The 27,954-nt window shown below is 40.5% G+C and overlaps 2 protein-coding genes across 2 annotated transcripts in view; one reads left to right on the forward strand and one right to left on the reverse strand.

Annotated features, from left to right (window-relative positions):
• DENND4A (DENN domain containing 4A) overlaps positions 1–10,760 on the forward strand; it is a 60,011-nt gene extending 49,251 nt beyond the window's left edge. The window contains exons 24-32 of the mRNA XM_009280418.2: positions 1,162–1,256; positions 2,311–2,486; positions 2,583–2,729; positions 3,212–3,422; positions 3,673–3,927; positions 4,457–4,574; positions 5,278–5,440; positions 6,408–6,472; positions 6,694–10,760. Coding sequence (XP_009278693.1) covers positions 1,162–1,256; positions 2,311–2,486; positions 2,583–2,729; positions 3,212–3,422; positions 3,673–3,927; positions 4,457–4,574; positions 5,278–5,440; positions 6,408–6,472; positions 6,694–6,830 — 1,367 coding nt within the window. The 3' untranslated portion in view covers positions 6,831–10,760. The remainder of the gene's footprint in view (positions 1–1,161; positions 1,257–2,310; positions 2,487–2,582; positions 2,730–3,211; positions 3,423–3,672; positions 3,928–4,456; positions 4,575–5,277; positions 5,441–6,407; positions 6,473–6,693) is intronic.
• Positions 10,761–11,728: 968 nt separating this feature from the next.
• On the reverse strand, positions 11,729–27,663 carry SLC24A1 (solute carrier family 24 member 1). Its single transcript, XM_009280419.1, has 9 exons — positions 26,678–27,663; positions 24,819–24,881; positions 23,666–23,774; positions 17,682–17,768; positions 15,703–15,806; positions 14,837–15,037; positions 14,370–14,459; positions 13,337–13,503; positions 11,729–12,159 (listed from the first exon to the last, which is right to left on the reverse strand). Exons 1-9 carry the CDS (start codon positions 27,599–27,601, stop codon positions 11,910–11,912), a joined length of 1,995 nt encoding a protein of 664 aa, XP_009278694.1. The 5' UTR covers positions 27,602–27,663; the 3' UTR covers positions 11,729–11,909.
• Between the last annotated feature and the right edge of the window lie 291 nt (positions 27,664–27,954).

A 27,954-nucleotide genomic window follows, 5' to 3' on the forward strand; every position in this document is an offset into this window, starting at 1 on the left:
TGTCCACTGATGTAGTTACTCCATCATAGAAGGCCACTAGGTTAGTCAGGCAGGACTTGCCCTTGATGAAGCCACGCTGGCTGTCTCAAATCACCTCCCTTTCCTCCATGTGCCTTAGCATAGCTTCCGGGAGGATCTGTTCCATGATCTTCCCAGGCACAGAGGTGAGACTGACTGACTCATACAGATATGTCCATACCTATGGATATTTTTATTGTAGAACCTTGTTCTGGGTGTTCTTCCTTGTGGAGTAACTTGCACAGTAACATCCTATCCCTGAATAAGTTTCTGGATGCTACAGCTATGCAAATAAGAGACCCTTTAGGTCCTTCAGTATTCATGTAATCATCTTATTTGTAAGCTGTACAGCTCCAGAAAACATCTATAAAAACTTTCAAAAGGTAACTTTATGAGTCTGCTTTTGTTTTCTAAAAGTAGTAAAAAACCTTTTTGGAAAATTGTTATCATTTTCTATAAGGCACTGTTGAAGCTGATTATCAGACTGACTTTGTAGTATTTTTTTTTTTTTCCCTAATCTGTGCTGGATAATTGGTAATGACTGTTATATTAATTCCTGTACTACTGTCATTATAGAGTACAGTGTGTTAAGCAGGATCAGGATGAAAGAAGATCTGTCTACTTAGATCCCTCCGCTTAGCACCTAGAAGAGTATGTCCAGATTTGGGTCCCTAGTTTGTGGGATGTGGAGGAACTGGAGAGGGGCGATGGAGGCTGCCATCACAGCCAGGGGACTGGGGCATCCTGAGGCTGAGGGGAGCCTGGCTCGTTTAGTGTGGCAAAGAGAAGGGTCAGGGATACCTGCAGTCACAAGCAGCACCTCTTATCCTTCCCTAGTTTTTGTCCAGACAGAAAGTGTAGGTATGAATTACTTAATCTGTAAAATTTGTTTCCAAGCTACCAACTGTTGTAAAAGAAGTAAACTGAACATATGGAAATTCTATGTTGGTAGATTTTATTTTTGCTGTTGTTGGTGCTGGGCAGATGGCAGCCTCACACTCCAGCTTCACGTTTCTTTCTGTCTATCTGATTTGTTGCATCTTCCATAACACATTTTATAACTGCTGTATTGTTTGACCAGAAAAAGTCTACTAAAAATGCATATTCTGAATAACTAATACTTTGGGTTTCTTCTGTTAATAGGTTCTCTTTCAAAGTTCCCTTTACCTGACAAATCAGAGTTGATATCTTCTTGCAGTACAAGTAGTACCAGTGTGTTTCAAAACTACGCTATGGAGGTACAGGATGAGTTATTGATTTTAATTGATACACTAAAAGCATGTGTCTTTAAATATAAATGCTATCTGAATCTCTGTTGAAGTTCAAAGCTTAAAACTAATGCACTGAAAGATAGATAAATATTTCTGTGAGACAGAGTAGGTTTCATTTCAAATCCTGCTCTAGAAATGTCTTTATTGCAGTCACATCTTTTGGTCCTTAAAGCTGCAGTTCTCAAGAGTTTGAGAATTGGATGCCATTGAATTCAGGCATCTAAATCCCTTGCGCAGCTAAATTTCTTTAACGTGAAAATACCATGTCTTAAATAGCACTATACATTTAAAAATACAGAGTAGATAACTAGCTATTTCTTGTTGTAGCTTCTAGTAAGATCATTTTGCTTTTCACTGTCACACTGGGTTTGGGTGGCTCTTTTTTTTCTTTCTTGTTTGTTTGTTTGTTTGTTTGTTTCAGTAGATTCGGATTAATGACTGGTCGTTTTCATCTCTTTTTTTCCCCCCTCATTTCTATTATACTGGCAGTCAGTACAGAAAAGTGTTTAAATTCTAAGAATAATTTATGTAGCCGCATAAATATTCCTGTACTATTATGTTTGCAAACAGATTACAAACGACATGTTATTGTTAATAAAAATATTATTCAATAACTGGCTGGTTTTACTCTGGGAAGCCATAAAAGTATCACCTAACCCACTTAGCTAAAGTATATTTATTTCACGAGCGTAGTTCCAGATCCCAGTCTACTTGCTACAGTAGAACAAAGATCTGCATTTAATAAATTTTGTCAGACAATGCTCATTCCAGTCATTTACCATATCAGGGTCTGCTAATGCAGTTTGGATTTAAGATTTAATAGTTTTTCTGAAATACGTAAGTTTAAACCCATATGTTCCAACCTAAAGCCTGGGAACAGATATGTGGCTGAACTTGTATGCAAGTGGTGAGTAGTGTTCATCTAAGGGCAAAGATTTTGGCTATAGTTTTAACTGCTTTGTAAAAGAAGAGTAGTTTTGAGAATGTGTTATAGTGGAGTTCTGTTATCTGCTGTTTGCAGGTCCTCATCTCAAGCTGTTCACGATGTCGAACTTGTGACTGTTTGGTTCATGATGAAGAAATCATGGCAGGTTGGACAGCAGATGATTCAAATCTCAATACCACGTGTCCGTTCTGTGGCAATTTATTTCTGCCTTTTTTAAGCATAGAAATTAGAGATCTTCGGCGACCTGGACGGTAATAACATTATTTGAATTTTCCTCAATTTTGAGTGCTCATAATTGTGGTTTTTGTTTTGTTTTAGATAATACTAAGCTTTTGCTTTCCCTGCAGTTATTTTCTGAAGTCCAGCCCTTCAACAGAAAACATGCAGTTCCCATCACTTTTTTCAAATCAGAGCGGGAAGTCCTGTAACACTGCAGCTACTGTTGGACTTGCTACATCTCTAATGTCTGTTCAAGAGGATATAAATTCAAATAGGTAAACCTGCATTTTCTGCATAGAAATTACTCAAGTTCCCTGTGGATATGCATGTATTCCTTATCAACAGAAATAAATTTAATAAGATATTCTCTGAAGAGGAGAAATTGATTTGAGAGGATATCTCTGTGCTGCCTCTCCCTTACCTCCGAGTTGGCCACATCATGCTTTTTCAGCATGGTGTTTACCATTTCATCCCTAATATAAAAATTCATGGAGGCGTCTAATTCTGCAAATTCTGCAAATTTTATGAACTCTTTTGAGGATGTTTGTGTTCATTATCGGTGCAAGTGGGGAATAAAACTTGCACTGTAACATGAATGAGTGTGGTGGCTGACAAGGTAGAATTTGGGGTGTCAGGTTGATTATTTCTGGTTTATTTCTGTCTGTTTGTGTACATGTTTGAGCACTCAGAGTAAAACAAGAAGCTGAGATTCTTAACCTTTTTTTTTTTTTTTCCCCCCTCTCTCCCCGCCCCCCAGCAAATCTAAGCAGAATGACAATATTTGTGCCAGAAGTATCCAGATCCCCTCAGGAAGAAGACAAAATACCTCTGGGTCAGAATGTACAAGTCACCCTGTGGCAAGGAGTATCAGTACTTTTGGTCCATTGGAAGAAGATGAGAAAGAAAACCAGATGATCAGCCATATCATTCCTACTGGTAGCCTGCCTGCTACTTTGCAAGGACCAACAGTGTGTAGTTTTTCTACCTTAAATGTCATTTTTTTAAGTGTGCAATAGATTAGAGAAATGTGAAACAGCATTAATTAGAAGAACAGAATTAACCATCCCAAATTACAGGAACTACTAGGTTTTATTATTTAAACTAATATTAGCTGTAGCTTTTAGATGTTGATGTGTCTCACAGGGAACAAAAGCATTCATAAGACTTTGTAAAGATAGTTACATTCCAACTAATGGCATCTTTTCTTTTTTACCATAGGATTCCTTGGGCCTAGAATGGTGCTTACCTAGCCCTGATCCTATAACGGTTCCTTATCTCAGTCCTCTAGTGGTATGGAAAGAGCTTGAGAGCTTACTTGAAAATGAAGGGGATCATGCAATAACAGTGGCGGACTTTGTAGATCATCATCCTATTGTGTTCTGGAATTTGGTGTGGTATTTCAGACGCTTGGACTTGCCCAGCAACTTACCAGGATTAATACTTTCTTCTGAGCACTGTAATAAGAACTCCAAGGTATGGAATCAGATAGGAAATATTGACATATGAGAAATGCTTGTTTTCCCATATAGGAAATCATTAGATAATTCAGTAACTCTTAGAAATGTGTCTTACAATATGCTGGGCCCAGTTCTGAATTGGTAAAGAATGTATCAACTGAAGGAAAACATGCATAACTCTGGAACTTGGGCTCAGCAGTACTTGTGTGGGGTAAGTGTTTAGCTCTTACTAGTCACACTGTAATTTGTGATCCTCAGTTACAAAGAAGATAAGTTTCTAGTTGGTTTTATTGCAGTTTGATGACTATTTAAGCAGTAGAAGGAGGAGGAAGTTATGATTTTAGGACTGTAGGAAGATAAGCAAAATACTCATTCGCTATGTCACTGACATCCTGTTCGGATTTAGCTTTCTCTGGTTTCACAGCAGTTTAATATTAAAGCTTTTTACCATGAGGTCTATAGATGTGAAGATATACTGTAAATACAGAAGTCCTCTGTCATGACTTTGTAATAAAATATCTTTATGTATGCATTCTCCTGTTCAGATTCCACGAAACTGTATGTCAGAGGACAGTAAATATGTTCTTATTCAGATGCTATGGGACAATATGAAATTGCATCAGGATCCAAGGCAGCCTCTCTATATTTTGTGGAATGCTCAGAGTAAGCTTTGTTTCTTGTGTTTTTGGTGGTTTTTTTTTTTAAAGAACAATTTTCATTTTGAACAACTGAAGGCTATGTTTTGAAAAAAGATGTCTTTGTGGATAGTTACAAAAGATACATAACTGATTTTTGATCATACTACTTTTTGTCTTGCAGGTCAAAATCGCACTCTTTTGTTTGAGAGTGAGTGTTAAGTTTGGTGTTGCTATTCTAAGTTTGTGTGACTTGTTTTGGGAGAGAGGGAGGGTGGCTGTATGCTTAGCAGTGAACTGCTTGAACAACTTTAGTTTTCCAGCATATCCGTTTCAAATCATTGACCAGTATCCTCCAGTGGCTTTTTCTTCATTGGGAAGGGAGGAATAAGAAGGAATATGTTTCAGTGATACACTGAACTTATGTTGACAGTTCATCCACATAGCTTGTTTTCTTTTTTTTAGAACTTGCTTACTAAGAATTCTGTTGCCAGTGTTGGATCATATGCCTGAAAATAGCTCATGACCCATTACAGCTGTTGAGTTTTCTCCTGTGCGCTTTCTGTGTTTCTTACGTTGATATTATTTTGACTTGATGTTTATTGTTCTTTGTTCACTACACATATGTCAATGTTTTCATGGTTTGTGTAGCCTCCCACCTTTTTTTAACAACTTTCTACTTGCTACACAAAGAATATATTTATTCTTACAGCATTTCTCATGTTTTTCAGCCCAGAAGTACCCAATGGTCCATTTATTGCAAAAAGACGATGACTCTTTTAATCAGGAGCTCTTGAGAAGTATGGTGAAAAGCATTAAGATGAATGATGTGTATGGACCAATGAGTCAAATATTGGAGAGATTGAACAAATGGCCACATATTAAAAGACAGCGGTAAGAATATGAACGTGCCTAACTGGAGCAAAGTTGGACAACAGTAAGGCTATTGTAACATGAATTATAATTCCATAGTGTGCGTTTTGAAGAAAAAAGCACTTTTTCAGCAGTGTTCTCAAATTTATCACTGTGTGGTAATATTCTTCTTTTTTGTGATAACTTTCACAAATGTAAGTTAGAAAAAAATTGGAGAAACTATTTTTCACTTTTTCCTCTCCCCTTCACAGCCACCTCTCTTTTTCTTCTTACCTCTGAATGATGGGCAATCAAGTAGGGCGTGTGTATATATGTGTGTATATTGTTATTAAATGTTATTTAGATATTAGTGGTTTTTTAAAAATAAAAACCCCTTCACTTGTTCTTAGGGTGCATGGGTGGATTTTTTTGTTTGTTTTTAAGTTTCCACTAGAGAACAGAAGAGCTAAGAAGAGAGGTTAAGTCTCATATTTAGGAAGTTTTTTTCCATTAGCAGTGGAATTAGTGAAAATTCTTTCCTATGAATTTATATTTCTTGCCTGGTTTTACTGATTTTTATTTGTAATAGGATATATAGCAGTCTCTTCAACAGCTGGAGCATTGACAAGGTGTTTATTTGCTTGTCTGCCTGCTTTTTCAAGATAATGTAGAAATGCAGAACAGCAAGCTCCTTACCTGTTTGTCAAATTTGGTGGAATTTGGTTGAGTGCCTTAAGTGCATGCTTCACTCTGCATGCACTTGGTGCAACTTCCAGCACATCAGTGCACACCTTAACGACCTACCATGAGTGATGTCCATATGCGGGGAGTCCAGGGCATTCTCCAGAGGTCAGAAATGACAACATTTTGGAGGTGGCAATCAGGAATTATGTTCAAAATGCCACTTTTAAAAAAATAAGTTATCTTTAAGTGCTTCAATCTATTTTTAATATAGATTGTTTTGTGGTACATTATTGCAGTATATAAATTGACCTTTTTACAATTTCAGGAGCCTTTACAGAGAAATACTATTTCTTTCACTTGTTGCCCTAGGAAGAGATAACATTGATATAGGTAAGTTTCATAAATTATTCAGATAAACATAGATGATGAATGTATGCAAACTAGTTTTTCAGCTTCCAAAAAACTGTAGATTAGATGTGTGTCATTCAGTGGTAAGTGCTGAATAAAAAGGACTTTACAGTTCTTTTCTGCTGACAAGCATACTAGCTGTCATTGTATTTGGGTTGTGGTTTTGAGCATGGTATATAGAAGTTATTTTTCTATTTCTGCAGATGCTTTTGACAGAGAGTACAAAATGGCCTATGATCGTCTCACAGCTAATCAAGTGAAGAATACTCATAACTGTGATAGACCACCAAGTACTGGAGTGATGGAGTGCAGAAAGATTTTTGGAGAACCATATCTTTAAATATACGTAGATAAAGGGGTGATATCTATGATGTATACCTGTGTAAAATAACCACTTCAGTCACAAGGAACACCTCAGTCTTCAGTGTTTAAGAACGTATGTACGAATGTACTATGGCAGAAGGCCTTGGAAAAATTAGGCCTATCTACAGTTGTGGGAATGGACAGAGTGAAAAATGGGTCAAATATTATTTCCCTGTCCTTTGTCCTTTCTGCAAATCAATGTGTGGAAAGGAAGATTTTAAACAAAATCAGGTCTTTAACTTGGGACAACATATTACAGTTCCCTTCTTAAAAAAATTAAACAGCAGGTGGACAGAAACAATGCACTGAAAGTAATGTGAGTGAAGTAAATTCTTCAAAATCTATTGTTTACATAGAATATTCATGATATTATGAAGAGCATACAAAGTTGTATTATACCTATTTTAAATTGTTTATAGTAAGTTGATATTTTTTTAATTTTTTTAAATTACTGGAGTGAATTTTAAATGGACTTGCTGCATAAGCAATACAGTGCTTATTTTTTTTGCAGTACACTGCTATTTATAGTAACTTGTCCAGTTACTTTTTGAAAAGTGATTTGTTTTTAAAGCAGAATAGAAAATGTCAACCTTCACCTAGACAGTAGTCTAGATAGAGGATTTCTCTCATGCACCCATGGAAAACATGTTACCACAGCAGTCAGAAGGAAGGTATGGTAAACTTCTGTAAAACTCTACTAATGAACACACTGATGTCTCTGTGAAACACTTCTATAGAAATCCCCTTCTCTTCCTCTCCTGTTCCCTTCACTCCCCACTCCCTAGTAAAATCCTACAGATTATGTTACGGAATCAGTCCATCTCCGCTGTTGGCATTTATTAATGTGACCTCATTACAGATGTAATACAAAGCAAATGATGAGCCTGCAAGAAGTTCTTCATAAACATGCAGTGTTCAGAGTCTTGGTGGATGTGTTTGAAACACGCTAAATATGACACATACATAATGCTAATCCAAAGCTTTTAACTAAAGTACATACAGCAAACTTGCTACAGGGAATATATAGGGATTGTAACTTACTGGGGCATATTGTGCATAGTTAAATGTACTTGGAGTGTTTGGTCTCTATTTCACAGGCAAAACAACTTTTTTTTTTTTCTGTGAAGAAAAACACTATGTCGGTCCTTGTGGTGGAGTCATGGCTTTTGACTCATGTTTTCTTGTTCTAGAGATTTAAAAAAATGTTCTGTGCTCTCAGTCACATAGCAACTCCTCACCAAAAGGTAGGCTATAGAGAAGAATACCAGAAGTCTTGTACGGAGGTGGGAAAACAGACATTGAATTGTATAAAACACCCTAAACAAATTAAACTATGCTTTAACAAATAGCTTTATTTTAAGTAATCTTAATGGTTTTCCAATTCTAATTTCTTTTAGTTGTTGCTGTTATAATACTTCTAAATATTCAGCTGTTACATTAGATTTTTATATTTCAGTCTGCCAACCAGCAGATATTTTTTTAAAAACCTCTTTAGTTTGCAAGTGTAATAATACAGTGATATTTAGTTAGGCAGAAAGGAGATAAACTTTAAAGATCACATTTACTTTATTAAATGAAATAGTGAGCCTCTTAGAGGCTTAAATGAGAAGTAATGCTGCTGTGAAGCTCTATGTAACCTCCTCCCAGACCTCTGTAAAGTAGTAAGAAGATGCTGCCCTAAGGAGAAAGTTAAGACGTGTAGATGTGGTGCTTAGGGACATGGTTTAGTGTTGGAGTTGGCAGTGCTAGGTTAACGGTTGGACTCGATCTTAAAGGTCTTTTCCAACCTAAACGATTCTATGATTCTATGATTTAAAATTTGTAGAGCTGCAGGTATGTGCTGATGATAATTGCAAGATGCAGTCTTGTTGGATACAGCTTTCATTGGGTAATACCTCGTCTCTAATTTGCTGCTAATTATGTAGCTGACCTTTTTGAAAGTATCCCCCCAACCTGAGGTGGAGCTAGCAATGCTACACTTACCAACATTTTTCACATTTAATTTATTTTAACAATTTGTGATGCTCTTCTTTTGTACTGCCACGCTTGTAAAGTATTCCTCATGCATGAAATATAGCTACTTTTTTCACGCAGGTAGATGGTAAACAGTGTATCAGTGTAGGGTGGATACATATCCCCTTCATTCTTCTGAACTGTTGTGAAAAACACCAGGTTATTTTTTAACATATTCATTATAAGTACCTATTAGTGTGCATGTATGCTCTGCTCTGTACAGTAGGTACACTGTGTTTACCAAGTAAAAGTTGTGTACAGTAGTTGCTGTGTATATAAACTCAAACATGTTTGTGCTGTGTATAAGGTAATGTCCCTAGCTCTTCACAGTTCTGTTTCCCATGTCATTTACCGCTTGGGGCAGCCATTGTTCTACAGGACCTTCAAGCCATGAAGGAGGGCAAGTGCTTTTTCCAGAGCTGCCGTGGTGTGTTAGAGGTACTGAGCTATGAAGCACGCTTCACGCTTCCTATTTTAGTCTGGCAGAAGTGACTGAGCCTGGTCTCTAACCACCTCTCACTTACTAGGACATTAACTGTCTGTTGGCACAGGAATAGATGCAACACTTGTAATACATGGCCCACTTTCATCATCCTAGTCCCAGCTTAGTTGTAAGTTCTTCCAACTATCTTCAGACTTACAAAGCCAACAAGTTTGCCGCTTCATTCAAATATCAACAGCCCTGCCAGTATTATCAGAAGAGTGTATATACTGTACTGTGAAAAGGACTGTATATGCATCCTTCAGACAAACAATCTTACTGTGTTCTTGCATCCTCAGAGTGGCACTCCTGAGCATTGCTGATGTTTATTTGGGCGTGCTTTTAAATTACTATATCATGTAGTAGTTCATCAAGTGAAATCATTATACTTAATGAATTGTTTTATAAAGTCTGTTGCAAGTCAGTCCACTGTAGAAATACTATAATAAAATATAGTTGAAATAGTGATACACTTTAAGTGGGAAATTTTCCTCATTCAAGTCATAATGTTCAAAATGTAGGTCCTGAGGTGGATCATTTTTAAGCATCATACAATTCAATGTTGAAACAGTTCTCAAATCTCACTGTCCTTTATTAGAAAAGCAATTTGAGTATATTTTCCAATACTGCAAAGATGGACAAATAAAATGAGACATATTTTCAATTTAAAATTTTGTATGAACTGAATTTTCTTCTTTTGTGTACTTAAATAATGCTTATGTCAAAAACCTGAAACAAAGGTTTTACATTTGCAGTGCAATATATATTTTGCTTTACTTATGGTTCCACTGGAATAATTATTGGAGATTAAATACTGAAATGTGAATAGAAATTGTGCTGTTTCTCTGACACTGCTAACTGTTTCCCATTTTGAGAAGGTTTGCTGTTGGTACAGTTACAGCCTGATGAATTGGACTTCCACTGGAGAATTAAATGATTTGTACCCCAAGAAAGAGAAAATTCCTGCATGTAAAATCTTTGTGTAAAAAATGGGAGATGCAAATAGTTATAATAGAGAGGGGTATTTCTGGATATTATCTCACTGGGATTTAAAAATGGTACTTTGTTAGTCTGCAAGCAGCACTTTTTAAATGAATGGTTGTAGATTTGTAAATATGTAATGTTTAAATTTTATTTACCAAAAACCAGTATGTTGGATGTTTTGCTTTGGTTTGTAGTTCCTTTAACATATGCAAGTCAGTGTTCACAATGTTAAGTTTTTTTTCTGTCTCATCCAAAAAAGAAGTTTTACGGTGAGTCAATAAAAAGCTTAAAATCTTTCTGGTTATTTTCATTAACGCTTTATTAGATGGATTAGAATGACAGAAATGTCTGCAACTCTTAACTACATTGTCTGCTCACATGAGGCATTGCATTGTTAACAATAAACCTTTCAGGTTTGTTGATAGTTGATGTCAGTGGCATTTTTTCATAGTGGTTATGTAGAAGACAGTGCTAACAACAAGAATTAGTGCTGGATACAATATGTAAATTTCAGAGATTAGTGTCAGGATGAAAACAAAACTCAAGCAGTTCAACTTCTTGTGATTCCTGGTTTTAGCTTTTGTTAGTGGTAATGTGGTATTCTAACCCCAGATCCGTTTAGTCTTGTTACAGTAGGATGTAAATCCATATGACATCACACTTGTATTGGTGGCACTTACTGTAAATTTTAGGGATTGTATTGCAAGATCAGATACAGATTTAAAAGGAGCCATATGGATACCTGTCAGGATTGCTGTGCAACTCTCAAATCCCATGTTGTTCTGCATGCAGAAATAACTCTTACTGCTTTGCTTTTTCCATGAAAACCTTAGTATTACATTTCCCAGTCTTAAGAGGGCCAGCAAAAAGCATTTCATGAAGTTCATCGCATGTTCTGTGTACACTTTCTTGGAGGTGTGTGTAGAGTACCAGTTGTAGATGCTTTATAGTGGCATTCATGAAAGGATGAAAACTACCTGCATTAGGGAAGTCATGGCAAACTAGCTGCAGCACAAACCTCGGGAACCGCTGTGCTCATTGCTTTTATGCAACTTGAAGGGAGTTAACTTCTGAGATGCAGAATGTGTGTCCACACAATGATTCTAAGCAGAGTAGTTCTGTAAGGGTAAGCAGTAAATGTCTGGTTCTGTTACTGGTTACTGAAGTAAAGTTCATTGATTTCAGTGAGTTTGAGCAGTTGACTAAGTAATTTAGAGTGCGTTCCTGAAAATATTTCTATAATGAGTAAATATTCTGTGCTGAAAATCAGTTCCGTTAACTTGAGGGGATCCGCCATACGGAAAACTTCATGCGTCTATATCATATCAGCCTTTCCACAAATGCCTAAATATGTATGTTATTTGATATCGGTCACTTCATTATCTGATCTTTTGTGGTCATAAAGAAAAACAGTAGAGGCTGACATACCACTTGAGATTTTTTTTTTTATATTTTAAAGATATTTTATTCCCAGTAAGTTTATTATAATTCTGGTTGCTTTTTTCAGTAGAACAATTGCTACCTTAAACCCCTTTTGATTTTCATGTATGCTTACATACATCTTGAACTGTCCAAATGTCATACAGATACTGGGCAGGATATTATCTTGTCTTCTAACATCACACTGATGATCAAAAACACAAAGTAAAGAGCAAACCATAGTGAGCCCAGCAGTTTGTTCATTTTCCATTTACATAGAGCGATTGAGATAATCACAAATAGGAGCATGAGAAAAAGGAGAACAATTGCACAAAACAAACCATTGCTACTGACTGCAACTGGACTGAGCTCATTGAAGACAGAGTAAAGGAACCAAGGAACAGGCAAACTGCAAGTAAAGGAAAAGCAATTGAAATAAATGTTTTAAAGCAGTAGATATTTTATTCCCAGTAAGTTTATTATAATTCTGGTTGCTTTTTTCAGTAGAACAATTGCTACCTTAAACCCCTTTTGATTTTCATGTATGCTTACATACATCTTGAACTGTCCAAATGTCATACAGATACTGGGCAGGATATTATCTTGTCTTCTAACATCACACTGATGATCAAAAACACAAAGTAAAGAGCAAACATAGTGAGCCCCAGCAGTTTGTTCATTTTCCATTTACATAGAGCGATTGAGATAATCACAAATAGGAGCATGAGAAAAAGGAGAACAATTGCACAAAACAAACCATTGCTACTGACTGCAACTGGACTGAGCTCATTGAAGACAGAGTAAAGGAACCAAGGAACAGGCAAACTGCAAGTAAAGGAAAAGCAATTGAAATAAATGTTTTAAAGCAGTTGATTTTCTGCATCATAACTAAGCAATTTTTCCAAACTTGCAGGAAAAAAATGCATGATTGCATTCAGTATAACCCAGCATAAATCTAAAATTGATGTTGTTCGTGTCAAAAATTGCATTTGGATAATACTTGCACTATCATAATGCAAGCCAAGAATCTATAAAGGGTTTTTAAAATAGTACCTATGAATTAAGTGTCTCAGCATGCTATAATAAAGAAGTAAGTCCTGATGCTTTATTGATGAAAGATAAACACAGATACTGAGCCTTGATTGCATAGGATCTGAATGTCTGAGTGACTGGATAACTATCCTGTCTTTGATGTTAGCCAAAGATTTGCTGCATTTTTGCCTTGAAAAATCAGTAATTTTCTGTTGATTCAGAATTAGGTGAAGATGGTAGTGCTTCTGTTTTGAGTTACATACCATTATTTTCAGCTGCAGAACAATGAGCTGAACTATGCAACTTAATGTTCACTCTGCTGCACTAAGTTAGAAAAATCTGTCTTTCCTGACTACGTTAGGGTTTAAAAAAAAAAAACACAAAAAAACAAAAAACCAAAAAACACAAAACAAAAAAACCCAAAAACTGGTTGTCCAGCTGCCCTTCATTTAATTACAGCTAAAATGAAATTAATTAAGACCCTGTTTGGAATAAAACCAGCTTGCTTTGTATTTCAGAAGAAATGCATCTTTTAGCATTGAACTAGTACTCACCCAACAGTGATATCGAAGATGTTGCTGCCTACAGAACTGGAGACAGCCATGTCACCTAAGCCTTTCCGTGCAACAATGACACTGGTGATAAGGTCAGGGATTGATGTTCCTGCTGCCAGTATGGTTAACCCCATAATTTCCTCTGATATCCCAATTGTTTCACCAACCTAATAAACGCAAAGAAAGTTGGGCAGGGCTGTTAGTTTTGGAACGTGGCATTTAATTGCTCTGTGCAGTCTTAGGTTTTGTGCCATATTTGAGTTAAAATATTCTGAATCCTCTTGAACACGGTAGTAGTTTTCTGCTTTATAGGATAAAAAGTTAAGTTTCATAGTCTATGTTGATCTCAGATTTGCTCTATAGTGCAGAGCATCTGATCGCAGTGTTGCCAAGACTAAGGAAGGCAAAGTCAGGTACAGCGCAACTCTTCTGTCCTAAGTTCACCTCTTCTGGATGCCTTCTACCTTTCCCTCTCCAAATACAACATCAGCTATGTATGATCCGAGAGCTTTGGGAAATGACAGTCTTCTGGATTTATGGCTTAATCAACTATACTGTGAATGTGCAATATATTACTAAATACAAATTGTGGGTCTGATTCTACAAGACGCAAAGTATTGTTTCCCAGAATACCAGGTGAACATTAAGGCAATGGGAGTTGAGATCATTTAGCGGCTTCCAGAATCAAAACCTGTATTTTCCTACAATTTTAATTAGGCAAGGGATAATTATGTTCTGCACAGAAGCATTTCTCAATGAAAAGGCAGTATTAAGATAAATCTTGACAGCACTTTTCCTTTCACTGATGCACAAATTCCCTTGGAAGCTCTCGAAAAAGAATGAGTCTTTGTCAAATCGAAAAGAATGAAATTGAAAATTCCCTTTTGGCTTCTAATAAAAAAGTTTCTACTGTTTTGACGGATGACCGCAGCTGTAATTCATCAGATAAAAAGTCACAGTGACACTATTCCCTCTCTCTCTATCTACTTGTTCTGAAATGGTCTTGTTTGCAGAGATAAAATAAACCCCTCACCTGGTGAGCCCACCACACCATGAGGTAAGAGAATACAGCAATCCAGACGATGGATCCGAAAAACGTGATGACAAAGAATTTTCTGGAGTCCTGTTAAAACCAAGTTTGAAAAGAAAAACATGGAGAAGTTTCAGGAAAGTTAACAATCCCCAATGAAAATTATTTACCTGAAACACTTTACTGCAATCAATTGCTTTAACATGGACCCTCGTCTCTCTAATTGTATTTGTTTTTTGTCAGCTTCATTAGATGACCAATAGTTGCTAGTCTTCTGTGGTTTATTAAATTAAGTCTCTGGAACTATGCTATGCTGCAGCTGGGGCTCCTGTCCCACTCCCTGCAGCATTAATAGCACTTTAAGTATGCAAAGTCTCTAGACGTGGAAAAATAGAACTGGGGACTCTTGCCGAGAGGAAATCTATAGTTCAGTTAATGAATCCAGTAGCAGAAGGAAGATAGATTCTTACTGGGTTTCTAACGTCAGGCATAGTGCTCCAGAGAGGAAAGACAATGGGAAAGAGGAAAAGGTAAATTGCTTGTTTTTTCCTAGTTTCTGGCCATTCAAGAGATAATGGCTCATCGTTTTCATCATCATCTGTGCTGTCATCATCACTGTCTTCCTCACTCTCAGAGCTGCTGTCTTTGGAGGTATCGCTGTCTGAAGAGGGCTGTAGATCAGAAAAAAGAAAAATAGCCAATATGTTTTCACACTAACAAGGAGCTGCACAGCATTTATTCACCAGGGCCTCGCCTTGGCAGAGGTCAAATTTGTAACATGGCTGAATGCAGACACAGCCCATGTCTTGCTATTGTGGGACAAAATCCAGGCGTACCCTATCTCAGTGCCTGTGTATTATGTTAATTAACTTGTACGTATTAACTAGAATCAACTTTTAGATGGGGTTTTGACACAAATTAAACATTTACTGTCTCTGAAAACCTTTCCTTGTCAGAACAGCCAAATTACATCAATTGAAAGGAGGGATTAGGGAAACAAAGCAGAAACATGTACTGATGAACACAGGACAGGCAGATACTCATATCTTCCCTTATGTTGGAGTAGCCTTCTGACCTCAGAAGAGTCATCTGAAGAGAAAATACTATACAGTATCAGTTGGTGTCATATTTTGGACCTGATTCATGTTTGTAAGCCGAAATGTTTCAGCTAACGCCTTAATATATCTTATCACTACACACACAGTCTATTTATTGTTGCCAGTTACGGGAAATGGGTTGGGTCTTACCCCAAAAGTTCTAGAGAGGGAAGAAGGAAAGTACATGTGAAGTTTGGTCTGGACTGAGTGCTTATTGCCTATGATGCTTATTTAAATACCTGTCCATCTTGCGGTGCATCTGCCTTCTGTTTGTCTTTGCTGGGTTCAGAATCACTGGCAGGAGTTACCTGAACAGTGCTTGGTGCCTTCTTTTCCTCTTCTGCTGAAAGTGATAAGAGGGAATACCGGTTTCAGACATGTTAGCGTCAGGTAGTCGCCTTCCCCTTGATCAGCAGGAAGGTTTGAGCTTCCTGCAGAAACGTGTAGCATTTCATGTTAAATGCATTCTGATTGCTTAGGTTTTCTGTTTGTTCTCTCTGTCTTCTGTGGATTGTGATTAGTAAAAGCCGGGCAGAATCTGGCCCACCTGGCATAGAATGATACCTTGATGCTCCTATGACCTTCTATCTGAAACTGCTGTAAGAGGCACATGCGTAACAACAGGGAAATGCTAATTATCTGACCTACAACTGATGAGTGTTTCTTGGTTTCAGTCTGGATTCTGAAGATCTTATTAAAGCCATCCTTAAAAGCCAGAAAGGATGTAAAGCTTTGCTTCCCCTTTTTTTCTAGTAGAGCGTGGCATTCTCCAGGGAACTGATATTCTTTGAGGCTTCTGAGAAATGACTGTTAGGTGCTGCCAGACTTTAATCCCTAATCATTTGGTAGGTATTCAAATGTAAATAGGAAAGTGCTGACACATACAAGGAAATAACTGCAATGTCCTCTGTGCTGTTCCTGTGTTAACCTGCATAGCCAAGAACACCACACAAACCTCTATACAGAATACTGTAGACATATGGGTAACACAGAGCAGAGGTGAGAGGGAGTGCCTGACTCTCTGCTTGGTCACAGCAAGGGCCCTTTTCAGACTGCTGCAATTTAGGTTAAGGGATCCCTTCCATATAGTCAAGCCTGTCAAGTCAGTAGGATCGCGTTATCCCATGAATTGTACCAGGATGGGGCATTATAGGGTATCTTATCCTGAACTGGGTAAGCTGATCCAGTACAGCACAACTGCACTAGGGAGCAAGTCTGGAGGGAAGATTTTCAGAAATATGTGTTTTCAGTGAGTGTCATTTGGGATTTCTAAAACCAGGCCTTAAGAGAGTTCACCTGGGATACTTTCAGCCCAAAGTGGGAGACAGAGCGATAACACTTTTGGAATCTGCACAGCTCTACCTATGCACCAACAAAGTTTGTGGAACATGTCATGGGCTGAACGTTCATAGTTCAGTGAAGTCAATGCTGTGTTGATAACTCGCACTGAGAATTTACTTGTTTGTTAAACAGTATTTTCCTCAAGTTTGGTGTCATTCACATAGGTGAGGCCCAGTGTGAGGTACTCTGGTGACTGCTGTACTGCCGCAGGGTGCTTGTGGAGGTGGGACCTTCTACACAAAAGTGTGCTTGTTTTTCAAAATCTCCAGCCTCGCTGCCAGCACAGACCCGTGTTGTAGCACAGGCCAGCTGCTGCCTCTGAATCAGCTCAGAAAGCCTGTGTATCAGTAGTGATATAGAAAAAGCAAAAACTATTAAAAAGGAGAATGTACAGACCCTTAGAATTGTTATAGGCAAAGTCAGTGCAGCTTTTCTCTGTGGAGGAACCTTGCGTGCTCTTCTGCTCTTGCAAGTGTGCCAAATTTCCAAGCTAAAATGAAGGTACTTTGTTTTAACGAACACCTCATTTGCAGGGTCTACCAAAGATCAGCAGCATAGCAGCACCCAACTGCTGTCTGTAATGGTCTGATTTCCCCTCTTCCACCCTTCCGGTTGCAATTTACACTACATCCTTGTAGCACTTTCTGTTTGGATGCTATGTCCTAGACTCCTGTGGGGATGGCGCTTATTGCCTACTGTTAGCAGGCATCGATTGATTTCTGCTGCATTATTATTGCAGCCATCTGCGACCAGTAATAACAGAAAACTTGTGTTAGACCATAGTGTTTCTTTGCCAGCCCTTGGGTGTTGAGTGCTGGGAAGGTGAGGGATTGCAGTGCAAAACAAGGCAAACAGCACTGATTCTTCTTGCACTCACCTTCTGGTTTTGATCCTTGTCTAGCCAGAGTCTCTACTTTGGCCTTGGCTATGTTGCTCAGGATGTCAATCCTGTCTTTAAATTTTGCTGTGGATGAGAAGGATGCATTCATCAGCAGCTGTCAGCTATGCAAAGCCCCCATTTACCTGCCTCCCCCCAACACACGCACGCTCTCTTGCCCTTTTCCTCTTGCATGGGTTGCAGTCAACACTGACATGTGAGTTGTCTTTCTGGCTGTGGCCCTAGGTTTTGGCTGCTGCTAGTTGATCATAGCTGTTATATTTAAATGCTTAGTACTACGACAATTATGCCAACGTTTGACATGTAACCAATACTTTCATATTTAAAAGAGAATCTAGAGGGAAGAGAAATCCTTTCCAGTTCAGTAATACAGGGGATATCTGTACTTCATAGGAAGCAAATGCAGAAAGAACAGAGGACTGCTGATTTTTTTCAGGCTAGGTTATGTCCAAGCTAAAAATTACATCTTCCTTCTGCCATGTGGCTGTTGAAGAGGCTTTACTGTGCTGCTTGCAGCCTGGTGACCTGATGGTAAGGAAAAATAAAAACCTTTTATGTTCCAGTTATCTGGAATATGATTGATTTCTCTAAGTGTACATGAGTGTCTCCTCTGCTGGAGTTGATCTAAATTCCTGGTATCCAGGTTCAACAGGGTCCAGGCTACCCAAGAGATCATCTTCACCAGTGCAGTGCCCAGTACTATATTTCTGGGACTGCTGAGGACTTCTTCCACTGTAAACGGTGCTCTGCTCAGCTGAGCTGCTTTATTATTGTTTTACAGTGAACTGTGAAACTGTGTGTGTGTCTCCACCATTAGGTGTTGTGCTCAAATACCTTAACTCCTACTCTCATTGAAAGTGAGCAAGTCATTGGCTCAAAGAAAAGCCTCGTTTTGCTCTAGTCTATATTCTCTGTTGAGCTGCCTACCCAATGACTAAGCTGAGGGTTACAGGGTTTGCACAGGGACAGTAGCCACAAGAAGGGGGCCATGCTATGCTTGGCTTGTGTGCAGGGCTGTAAATTAATTTCCTCTGAAAGTTTTATCACGCTGATTTAATCTACTGTACTGTTGACTGTGCAACCAGAACATGCTGTTGTCATTTGCCTCAAGGGCAGGGCTCTGCCGCTTTATTCATCACTGTGATACTGAGTTAATAGAAATAGCAGGTTAGAGGCCCTCAGCCATGCAGGCAGATCTTCTGTTCTGAGCCGAACCTCATGAAAATCAGTAGACTCTGGTATATGTCAAATAACTGGGACTGGCTCAGACATTAAGGCTTCTGGGGACGAGTCCTGTTCTGGTGTGATTCCTGTTACCGTCTGACAGAAACATTTTTCACCAACTGTGATTTCCACTGAACACTGGAATGGCTGGACAGAGATGAAACAATGAGCTCTTCTCCTTTGAAAGGCTGGCTGGGACTAAAAAGCCTGACTCTTCCATGCTCCTTGTCGATATTGAAGCCTACCGGAGGGGATGTGAAGAGCTTTGCTTCATTCCCCCTCTGCTGAAGCTAAGCACAAGCATACCCATCGGTGCAAGGCAACGAAGAGGTGACTTTTTGCTCCCAGTCTCCTCTAACCACTGGGCAATGCATCTTTCTGTTCAGCTTTTCCCAGAAGCTGTTGCAAAAGCTTCTGTCAGCAGGGTCAGGGCGTTCAGGCTCAGCCTGAAAGAGATTATATAAATTCAAGATGCTGGCTCCCTGCCCTCACCTAGGCTGCGGGCTGAGTGCCGACCTGAGCGGAGCCTGTGAGCATCTCTGTGTCAGGATAAACAGATTAGGTCCAGGCCACTATCCAGTTCTCATGAGATCAGCCTTATTTAAAAAGGTGTTAATTCCTCTGACACACATGACATCCACATGCAGGATGGACTGGATGGACTGAGACTGGAGGAAGAGCTGGCTATAAGCTGGCCAGATCTGCAGGTCAGCATGGGGAGGAAGGAGATCTGTCAGCTCAGTCCTTGCTAGTGCTGGGGATTAGCTGAGCAGGGCAGCGTGCTGGCTGTTTCAGCAGCCAGGGGCAGGGCACTGCCAGTGCTCCGCAGCCCTGTGGGCTCAGTCCTCACTGAGGACTGCAGTCCCCTGGGGCATTCACTGCTGGTAACTCTACCCCCTGGTCTGAGCGCCCATCACACGGGACATGCCCGTGTCCAGGGGCCCTGAGATGCTCTTCAGGAAGATTCCTATCCTGTGGATTGACAACATCCAGGCTGGACTTAAGGTGGCAACTGAGCTTCTACCTTGAGTTTGGCTCTTATTTTTAATTAATTATTTGGCTCTAATATTTAATCTAACAGGACTAACTTACAACATGAACAACAGGAAGGACTTTTTTCTCTAAAATTTGGCAAAACCTGGAGGATTTGGGGATGCTGCTGTCTAAAAGTAGACATAAAAAACATCTCATGACTCCCTTTACCCCTTCATATCATGATTCTCTTAAAACAAGTGATTGAATGCTAATGAAGCAAGGAGAAACTGTAGCTGCCTTCAGTCTTCTAGCTCAACTCTAGCCTGCAACACTGCCTGCTGCTCTATTCTGGTCTAATTTCCAAAGTCATTAGCTTGTTAACTGGGGCATACTGAGGGTAGACAGCTCTGATAACCTTGCTGCTGGAGCCTTTTTCTTCATTCAAAAGTGAAAGTGGGCTTCTGCCTTCTTCCCTGTATGACTAGAATTTAAAGGATAATCTGATGGTAAGACTGGAAGTTCAGAAATGAGAGGGTTCCTCATTTTTTCCAAAATCCTTGTTCCCTTTAATTCTCCAACAGTTCCCTCTGGTGTCTAGCCGGAAGGTCTTGAAAAGATCTCATGCTCTGCTTTACACACTTTCAGAGAAAGTGGGGAAAAGACCAAAGCTGCTAGAAATTCCTCATTTAAAAAAAAAAGGCACTTTGAAAATAAAAGCTTCTATCAAAAATACAATTCAGGATGCAATGTAAATGTTAGAACTTCTGAAGTAAAACACCTAGTATCCCGTAGACAGAGAAATCCCTTCCTAATACAAAAAGAAAAAATAAACATTCTAAACTTGGTTAAGTTTCTGTTAAATGAGAAATTTTGTTTCACACAAGAAGTGTTGCATTAGGAACAGTGAAACAAAGTTTGTGTTTCAGACTTCTGCTTTATTTCTAAGGCCTCTGCCTCTGGAATTCGGTTTTGGAGGCCCAGTGCCGGCAGTTTTTCCACATTTTGGACCCTTGCTGCCCTGAAACTACTTCTGTGCTGCCCAAATAAAATGCAGCTGCAGCAGAAAGAAGGAAACCCTACAGAGATCCTAATTTCAGTAGGTTAAGTTAGGAACTGCTGAGCAATAGTTGGCAACCTTTTTCTTTTGTAGCGTGTTCTTTACCACAGCCTCTAAGTGCTGATGCTACAGGCATTGGCAAGAAGGAACAAGGACCCTTGAGGAAAGATAAATTGCTTTGGGATCATCTTTTATGTTGCAACCTAATTACAGAAATGTGTCCGGTACAGACAGTGCTGCACACACTGTGAAGAGAAAGACTTTGTTGGTGATCAGTGGGAACTAGGCACCCAGCTGTCCTGAGGGTGCCAAAGGGCTGCAGTACTATTAACACAAAGGCTGAGCTCGCAGTCCTGATATACCTTTCGGGTTCAAATCCTTTTTCAGTGTCATCCTGGGGAAGTCACTTCATCTTTTTGGCCAAGATCTTTAAGGCACTTAGGTTTCCCAGTCTGTTCATAAACGATTCCTTTTCTCCAGACTCCCTTTTCTTTAGGTATGAATTTATAAGGGTAAGGAGTGTCTTCTACTAGATACACAGGACCTAGGACACTGGCCTCTTGATTTTGAGTGCTGTGCTGTTGTAATATCAGTAACTTTCTTTATCATTATCTTTTCTAAGGAGCTGACTGTTCCAGCAGTGTTGAGTGAAACAGGCATGTACCTGGGGCAGAGGTTTTGCCCTTAACTCAGTGGCATTATTACAGTAAAGGGTCTAAGAAATAACAACCTTCTGGAGAGACTGTAACCCATCCTCGCATCGTCCCTGTTGTATTAGACTTGCTTAAGTACCTATGGTCACACTCCCATCTAGTGGCTGCCGCATACAGAGACAGTAACTCAAATTCTGCCTAGCTGAAATGAGATGGCAAGTTTTCTTTCAGAGAATATCCAGACCACTCCCCCCCGAGTCTCATTTATTCAATATTCACAAGTCGTGCTAATAAAGCCTCTTCAGCAAGGCCAGTGTCTTACAATTGTATTGAAGCCCTGCAGCAGTGTATTTTGGGCTGAGCTAGCTGGGACAGCACTGGAGCACTCTCCTTGGCCTGGGCTGGCATCCTCAGGCCCCCACAATTCCTGCTGAGGTCCCAGGGTTTCACCAGGACACCAGCCTGGACTATCAAGCCAAATGTGTGCTGGCCTGGGGTGGGCAGATGCTGCACAAAGGCATTTAAAGGTGCAGGAAGGATGAGAAGGAGCTGAAGGGTCTCTGAGGGGCAGCAGTCCCTCAGGTATGGCACTTTCTGATGCTAAAGGCAATGGCATGTCTTCTTGTAAGTTTTTGTTTTTGTCCTTGTGCTGTTGACACCACCTTTTGGGGGGGGTCAGGAGGCAAGGGCAGTAGAGCAAACCCTGATGAGTCTGGCTCTTGTTAGGCTACTATTAGTAACATGATGGGTGCCTTCACTAAAATCTATCAAAGCGGACACTTATCTGACTTGCTGTCCTTATCAAGCCTCCTTTGTCCCCTCGATCAGTTCATGCAGCTGGGATTTTGATCTGGAGAGTCCTTTTTGTAACCTCTGTGATAGACACGAGAGGTGTTGATCTGCTTAGCTTCAATCTCTCTTTGAATGGACAACAGATAATCTCTTTAGAACAAGTAGGGCAGTGGAGGGGCAGGGCATGTGTTGAGCTAGAGAAGAAAATCTAAAAAAACTGTCTTTTTTTAACATGCTTCACCATTTCTTGGAAAGTGAACCTCCACACTGTGTTTGGATTAAAGTTGACACAAAGCAGCACGTTAAAAGTTTGTGTGCAAAGATCCTGGGTCTCTCTGGAGATGTGGCTTCTCTGCACACTGGGCAGTTTAAAAGAAGGTGTTTTAGTCCTGAGCTGATCAGCCCTTGGCCATGGGGAGTTGGCCCATTGCCTGCAAAGTGCTGTGGGTACAGTTTACCATGGCAGTGATGATGATACTGCAGTGTTGCAGGTGGGCTTTTAGATGTGCTCAGTGTCAGTCTAAATCACATACAGATTGGCTTAACCATCATAATTGGAACCTGCTGTGTGTTTTAGATCTCAGCTGGCATTTTAACCACTGTCAAAACAATAATTCTTCAAGGGTTTTAACTTCTTTTTCCTCTTCTTCAGGTTTATGCCTTGTGAGGGGCTTTGTGCACAGCTAGGGTGGTGTGTAGGTAATGAGCTCTCCCTGTGTTCATTTTCCCATTATAAATGAGACTGATAGGTTGAGCAGCTCTTTCTCAAAAATGTAGTCAGCATTGAATGCTGCTGTTCCAAGGCTGTGGTGAGGTCTGAGCTAAGAAGAGGAAGGAAGATGTGACATGCTATGAGATGGAGGAAGCCTGTAACTCATTTGCTGCTCCTGCTCTCACAGGGTCAGCAGAAGATGGGGGACCGCAGTGAGTGCCACTGTAGAGACCCCAGCAACAGCAGCTGCTCCACATGCCCTCATCCTCCCTCAAGCAGCAGCTGCCACCACAGCAGTAACCAGTTTGGCACAGACAAAGTAGATATGGCAGGGCCAAGATGTGAGGTGTTTGTCCTTGCTAGCCATGCAATTAGACAGGGTTCATCCCACCGTTGCAGAGCTCCCCCCCCAACATTACCTGTGATACTCAGAGCTGCATTTCAAGGATGATCCCCAACACCCTGACATACAAAAGCTGTATTCCCAGTTAAACTGCTCTGCGCTCAGGGCTGCAAACCCAAATCCCTCAGATGTGGAGCATTCACTCACCTTCTGTCAGGGGGTCCAGGGTGTGGATCATGAGTTGGAAGATGGTGCTGCGCATTTGAGAGTTGTGTAGGGAGGCTGAGCTGCTGCCTCGCTGTAAGGCTGATGCAGGCTATGGAAAGGTACAATGCAGCAGTCAATAGCAGTTTCCTCCTCAAAACATCTCCACCGTTGGTTCGCCTCTGCCCTGAGGATGCATTTATATGGAGGCTGATCTCCCCAACCCAAGGAGCAGCCTCAGCATGGATTTTAAACAGCCTCTGCATTCAAGTTCACAGGATGGCTGTCAGTATCAACTGTTCACAGCAAGAGACATGCTCTTCAGATAGCAAGCCAACCTGTCCTTAGATAAATACAACAGGCTCACACGGACTCAGCATCAATACAATGTTATTATAAATTATAATAATCGAAGCATGCAGTGCTTTTAGTTATAAACTTGTTAATAACTGTGTAGATTTATATGCTGCTAAAAGATAATGTTACAGTCATGCCAAGTGTCCTGACTTAACTCAAAAGCTCTGGTGTTCTGTTCTTATAGTCAACACCAGAGTCCTAATGAGCTTTTGACTGAACATTAATTAGTACAGGTAGGTTAAGTGCGCAGAGGGACAAGTAGCATCCATACGAGGAAGCTAAGACCTGTTATTTTACGTACATATGCAGCCACTACATCAGATAGGCCTCTCCGTGCAATGGCTGGCCAGCCACGGGGAAGACAAAGGGTCAGCAATTTAACCAGGAGCAGAGGAATAAGCTCTTCAGTGTTAGCTACGGGGAAGGACAGACCCTACCAGCCTCTGCTCTGGGAGCTCAGGAGGACAATTGGCCATGAAACCAGGTAAGAAAAGTAATGCTCTGAATTTCTCTACGCCCATTTAAAGCGTAGAATGAATAGCACTCTGCTAGTCAAATCCACTTGGGAAGCCTGAGCTGTCTCTTAATTTTTATAAAAAGTTCTTTGAGGACACAACTCAGCCAGGTGTCCTCTTAAGTAAGCTGTGGATATTGTGCCAAGCATGGCTGGTTCTTTGCACAAAGTAGGATTTGATCCAGGTTTCTTGACGCAGAAGTTGACACCTTTATTCATGACCTGACGTGGGGAGGGGTTCAAAATACAATAACTTCAGATCCCTGAAAAGTTGCTTAGACCTACCTGCAGCTTCCTCCCATCTGCTGGATTCTTTGTTCCATCATCTGCAACTGCCCCACTGCTTTTCTGCATGCAAGCAAGAACAAAAATGATTGAAAACCACTACCGCTTCCCCTGCTTTTTCAGGATATAATGATAGCTCTTCAGGCTGCTGTCTGTGAGAAAGTGGGACAGCTAATAGAAATGACTATTCACGGATGCTACTGAAAGAGCTGAAACCATGTGCTCTCCTTAAAACCATGTGGCCTCCAAGAGAAACAGGATTCTACCTACAGGTCCTCAGTGATGATGTAGGTACCTGGAGGTGGACTCAAATGGCCTCTACCGTCTGATTCCTATAGATTCCTATATAGATATAGGCAGCCCCAGACTTCATCCCCAAACATCTGTATCCTGACTCATTTTCCAGCAGAGGCAGAGTGAAGGTGCAAAGGGGTATTTTTTTCCAGTGATCAGCATTACTTTCCATATAGGTAATTTATTTTTCCCGAGGCTTAGGTCCAGCAGCTCTCTGTCATGCTACTATGTGCTAGTGAGAGTTCTCTGTAAACTTAAAGTGCAGGGTTTTTTTTTCCTTCAGTCTGAATGGTTGGATTCAATTTGTGATGATTGGTGATGTCCACAGTGATGTATGTGTGTAGCTGCAGTATCTTGCACGTGTATCCCACTGGAATGCAACACATGAGCTTTCAGGACTCCCAGCCTCGAGCCCTGGCTGAAAGACAGACCAGGAGGAGAAAAGAAAAGCACTTTCTTGATTCTGCACCACTTCAATTATCCTCACCTGTCTTCCTTTCTTTCCTTAAATTATGTGGAGTGCTGAGACCGGAAGGGGCAAAGCATGCTTGAGTGCCAGTGACACACGTCTGACTAGTAAAGCATGTGAATGCCAGAGGACAATTTGAAATCTAATGGTCTCTGCTTGACAGTCAGCAGTAGCAGAGGTCAAGAGGACAAAGAGGCAGCTGGGGGAGGGACAAAGGAGGAAGAAGTGGGCAGGCACACTCAAGAAGACAAAGCCCCAGGTGTTCTGGAGACCATGTCCGGGCCAGATCTGCTAGTCTGAAAGGGTAATTGGCTCTGGGGTCACCCTCAGGTACTGTCTTTGTGTAAGCAGTCAACTCTTCTTTCAAAAGACAATGAGTGAAGGGCACTGGTCTCAAATCTGGAGCGTGTAGACAAGCCACAAACCTCTCTGCCTGAGCACCAGCGGCATACAGAATCGTCTCTGAGCACACACAGCTGTGGTCAGTGCATGGAAATGGGATCTGGGCATTTCGATATTGTTGCCAAATGCTGATTGGGAGAGGTGGCAATGGTTGCTAAAGGCTGCCAGATCCCCTTCTGTGCTGCAGTTTGGGTAACAAGTGATACCACCAGCATCCCAGCAACACACTCAGCTTCAGAATGGAAAAGGAGAATTTCCTCCAACATCTCTCATCTGCAAAAGGTTTGGACAGCACCTCTTACCAGAAGCCTTTTTTCGTCTATTTAACACAGAATTGTCCGATCATGTTCTCAGACTAACAATGTGTTCCTGCAAGTGGTATTTTTGAAACTCCTTTGCAACAACTGAGTGAGGAAAATGCCACGCATGTCTTTGAAAGTAGATAATTGACCGCAACAGATATCTTTAGTAATTGCAAGGGTAAAACTCCCTTTTAGTGGTGTTCTCTAATTTCTTAGAATCTCTACTATCTAGATTGCATTTTCCTCATTCTATAACCGTAATTATTGATCAGTACCTGTATTCTGAGGTTTTGTTTGAATATGCACTTTGTGAAGGAGATGCAGTTTTTCTTTGTGGTTTACACTAGAACGAATTATTTCCAAGTTGCCCTCTGAACAATAAGGACACCAACCTTCCGTATATGCTGTGCTGATGCTGCCTGCACAGCATTTAGCTTCTTGTTCAGCTCCTGCTTCACCCATTGTTCTAGGTACACGTTCTGTTTCATAGTGAATACATATGTGGCATAGGCAGTCAGTAAAAGGAGGCTTTCCCACCAATCAATGACACTGTCTAGGAAAAACAGGATGAGCATCAGTAAGTCTACAATGTAGAATGAGACGTCTCTAAATAAGGGCCACCATGTCAGGTGGAGTATCTCCCTTGAGAAGAGGGCACAGGTGCCAATGACAAAGAGGATATTAAACACCGCTGAGCCCACAATGGTACCGATGCCCACATTGCTGTGTGAGATGAAGACACCTATGAGGGAGGTGAAGAGTTCTGGTGCTGATCCACCTGCTGCCATGAAGGTGGCTCCAGCCACATCTTCAGAGATCTGCAACTTCTCTGTGATCACTCCCAAAGCAGGGACAAAATACTCATCACACACTATGGCCAAGGCCACGAATACATATATCATGCCAAAGATGTGAAGTACAACCCACCCTTGCCTGCGTTCTTCCACACTGAATAGGTCCTGGGGATATTCTCCTTTGGACTCGTGTGGTGCCTTTTCATCTGGGTAGCTTTCACTGACATTTTCTCGCTGTGGTGTTGTATCCACTAATGTAGTGATGGGCACAGTTGGCTCAGGATCCACATATACACAGTGCCTTATTTTGGGTGCTGCTGTGACATTGCCTGTTACGGCAGTCTTGTTGCTGGAGAGGTCCCTGGAGGTCACTTTGCCAGGGTCCGTGGTTTGGGGTGCTGTGTGTGGTGCTGGAAGGGCAGAGGGGCTGAACTGGAGCTGGTAGAGAGAGAGGACCAACACTATGGCAAGCAAGAAAAAGATTCGGTTCCGTTGTAGCCGTCTTCTCCGTGGTAAATGCATTTCCTAAAGGTTCAAAAATCAGAGCCGTGTCCAGAAGCCACTGAAGACTTCTCTTGATCAGCAATTTGCATTTATATCCACCATTGGAGTTTCTAGCTGATCTTAGGCATCAGGAGTGAAACTGCATGACACGAAGTGTAGAATTCTGCAAAAGAAAATCTGGTGTAAAAAATAAAGTACTGCAACTTGCCACCATTTGGGTAGCATTACTTCACTGGCTGCTTTTCTGTTTTTCAATAAAAAGAAATGGACTTAAATGAGTAAAGGCAGATCTAGATTCAGGTTTCAGGCTTTTTTTTTTATGACTGTAGGCTATGTTGATTAATAATCAAAGGTTTGGCTTAATAGAGAGG

Source organism: Aptenodytes forsteri, unplaced genomic scaffold (genome assembly GCF_000699145.1).
Source record: "Aptenodytes forsteri isolate BGI_AS27 unplaced genomic scaffold, ASM69914v1 Scaffold83, whole genome shotgun sequence".
In the NCBI taxonomy this organism is placed as follows: Eukaryota; Metazoa; Chordata; class Aves; order Sphenisciformes; family Spheniscidae; genus Aptenodytes; species Aptenodytes forsteri.

Coding starts and splice junctions, on each gene's coding strand:
- SLC24A1 (XM_009280419.1), bottom strand. CDS start 27,601: ATGCATTTACCACGGAGAAGACGGCTACAACGGAACCGAATCTTTTTC. Junction 17,769..23,665: donor CCTGGACCCCCTGACAGAAG/GTGAGTGAATGC, acceptor TCTCATCCACAG/CAAAATTTAAAGACAGGATT. Junction 13,504..14,369: donor TGGTGTGGTGGGCTCACCAG/GTGAGGGGTTTA, acceptor TGCGTTTATTAG/GTTGGTGAAACAATTGGGAT.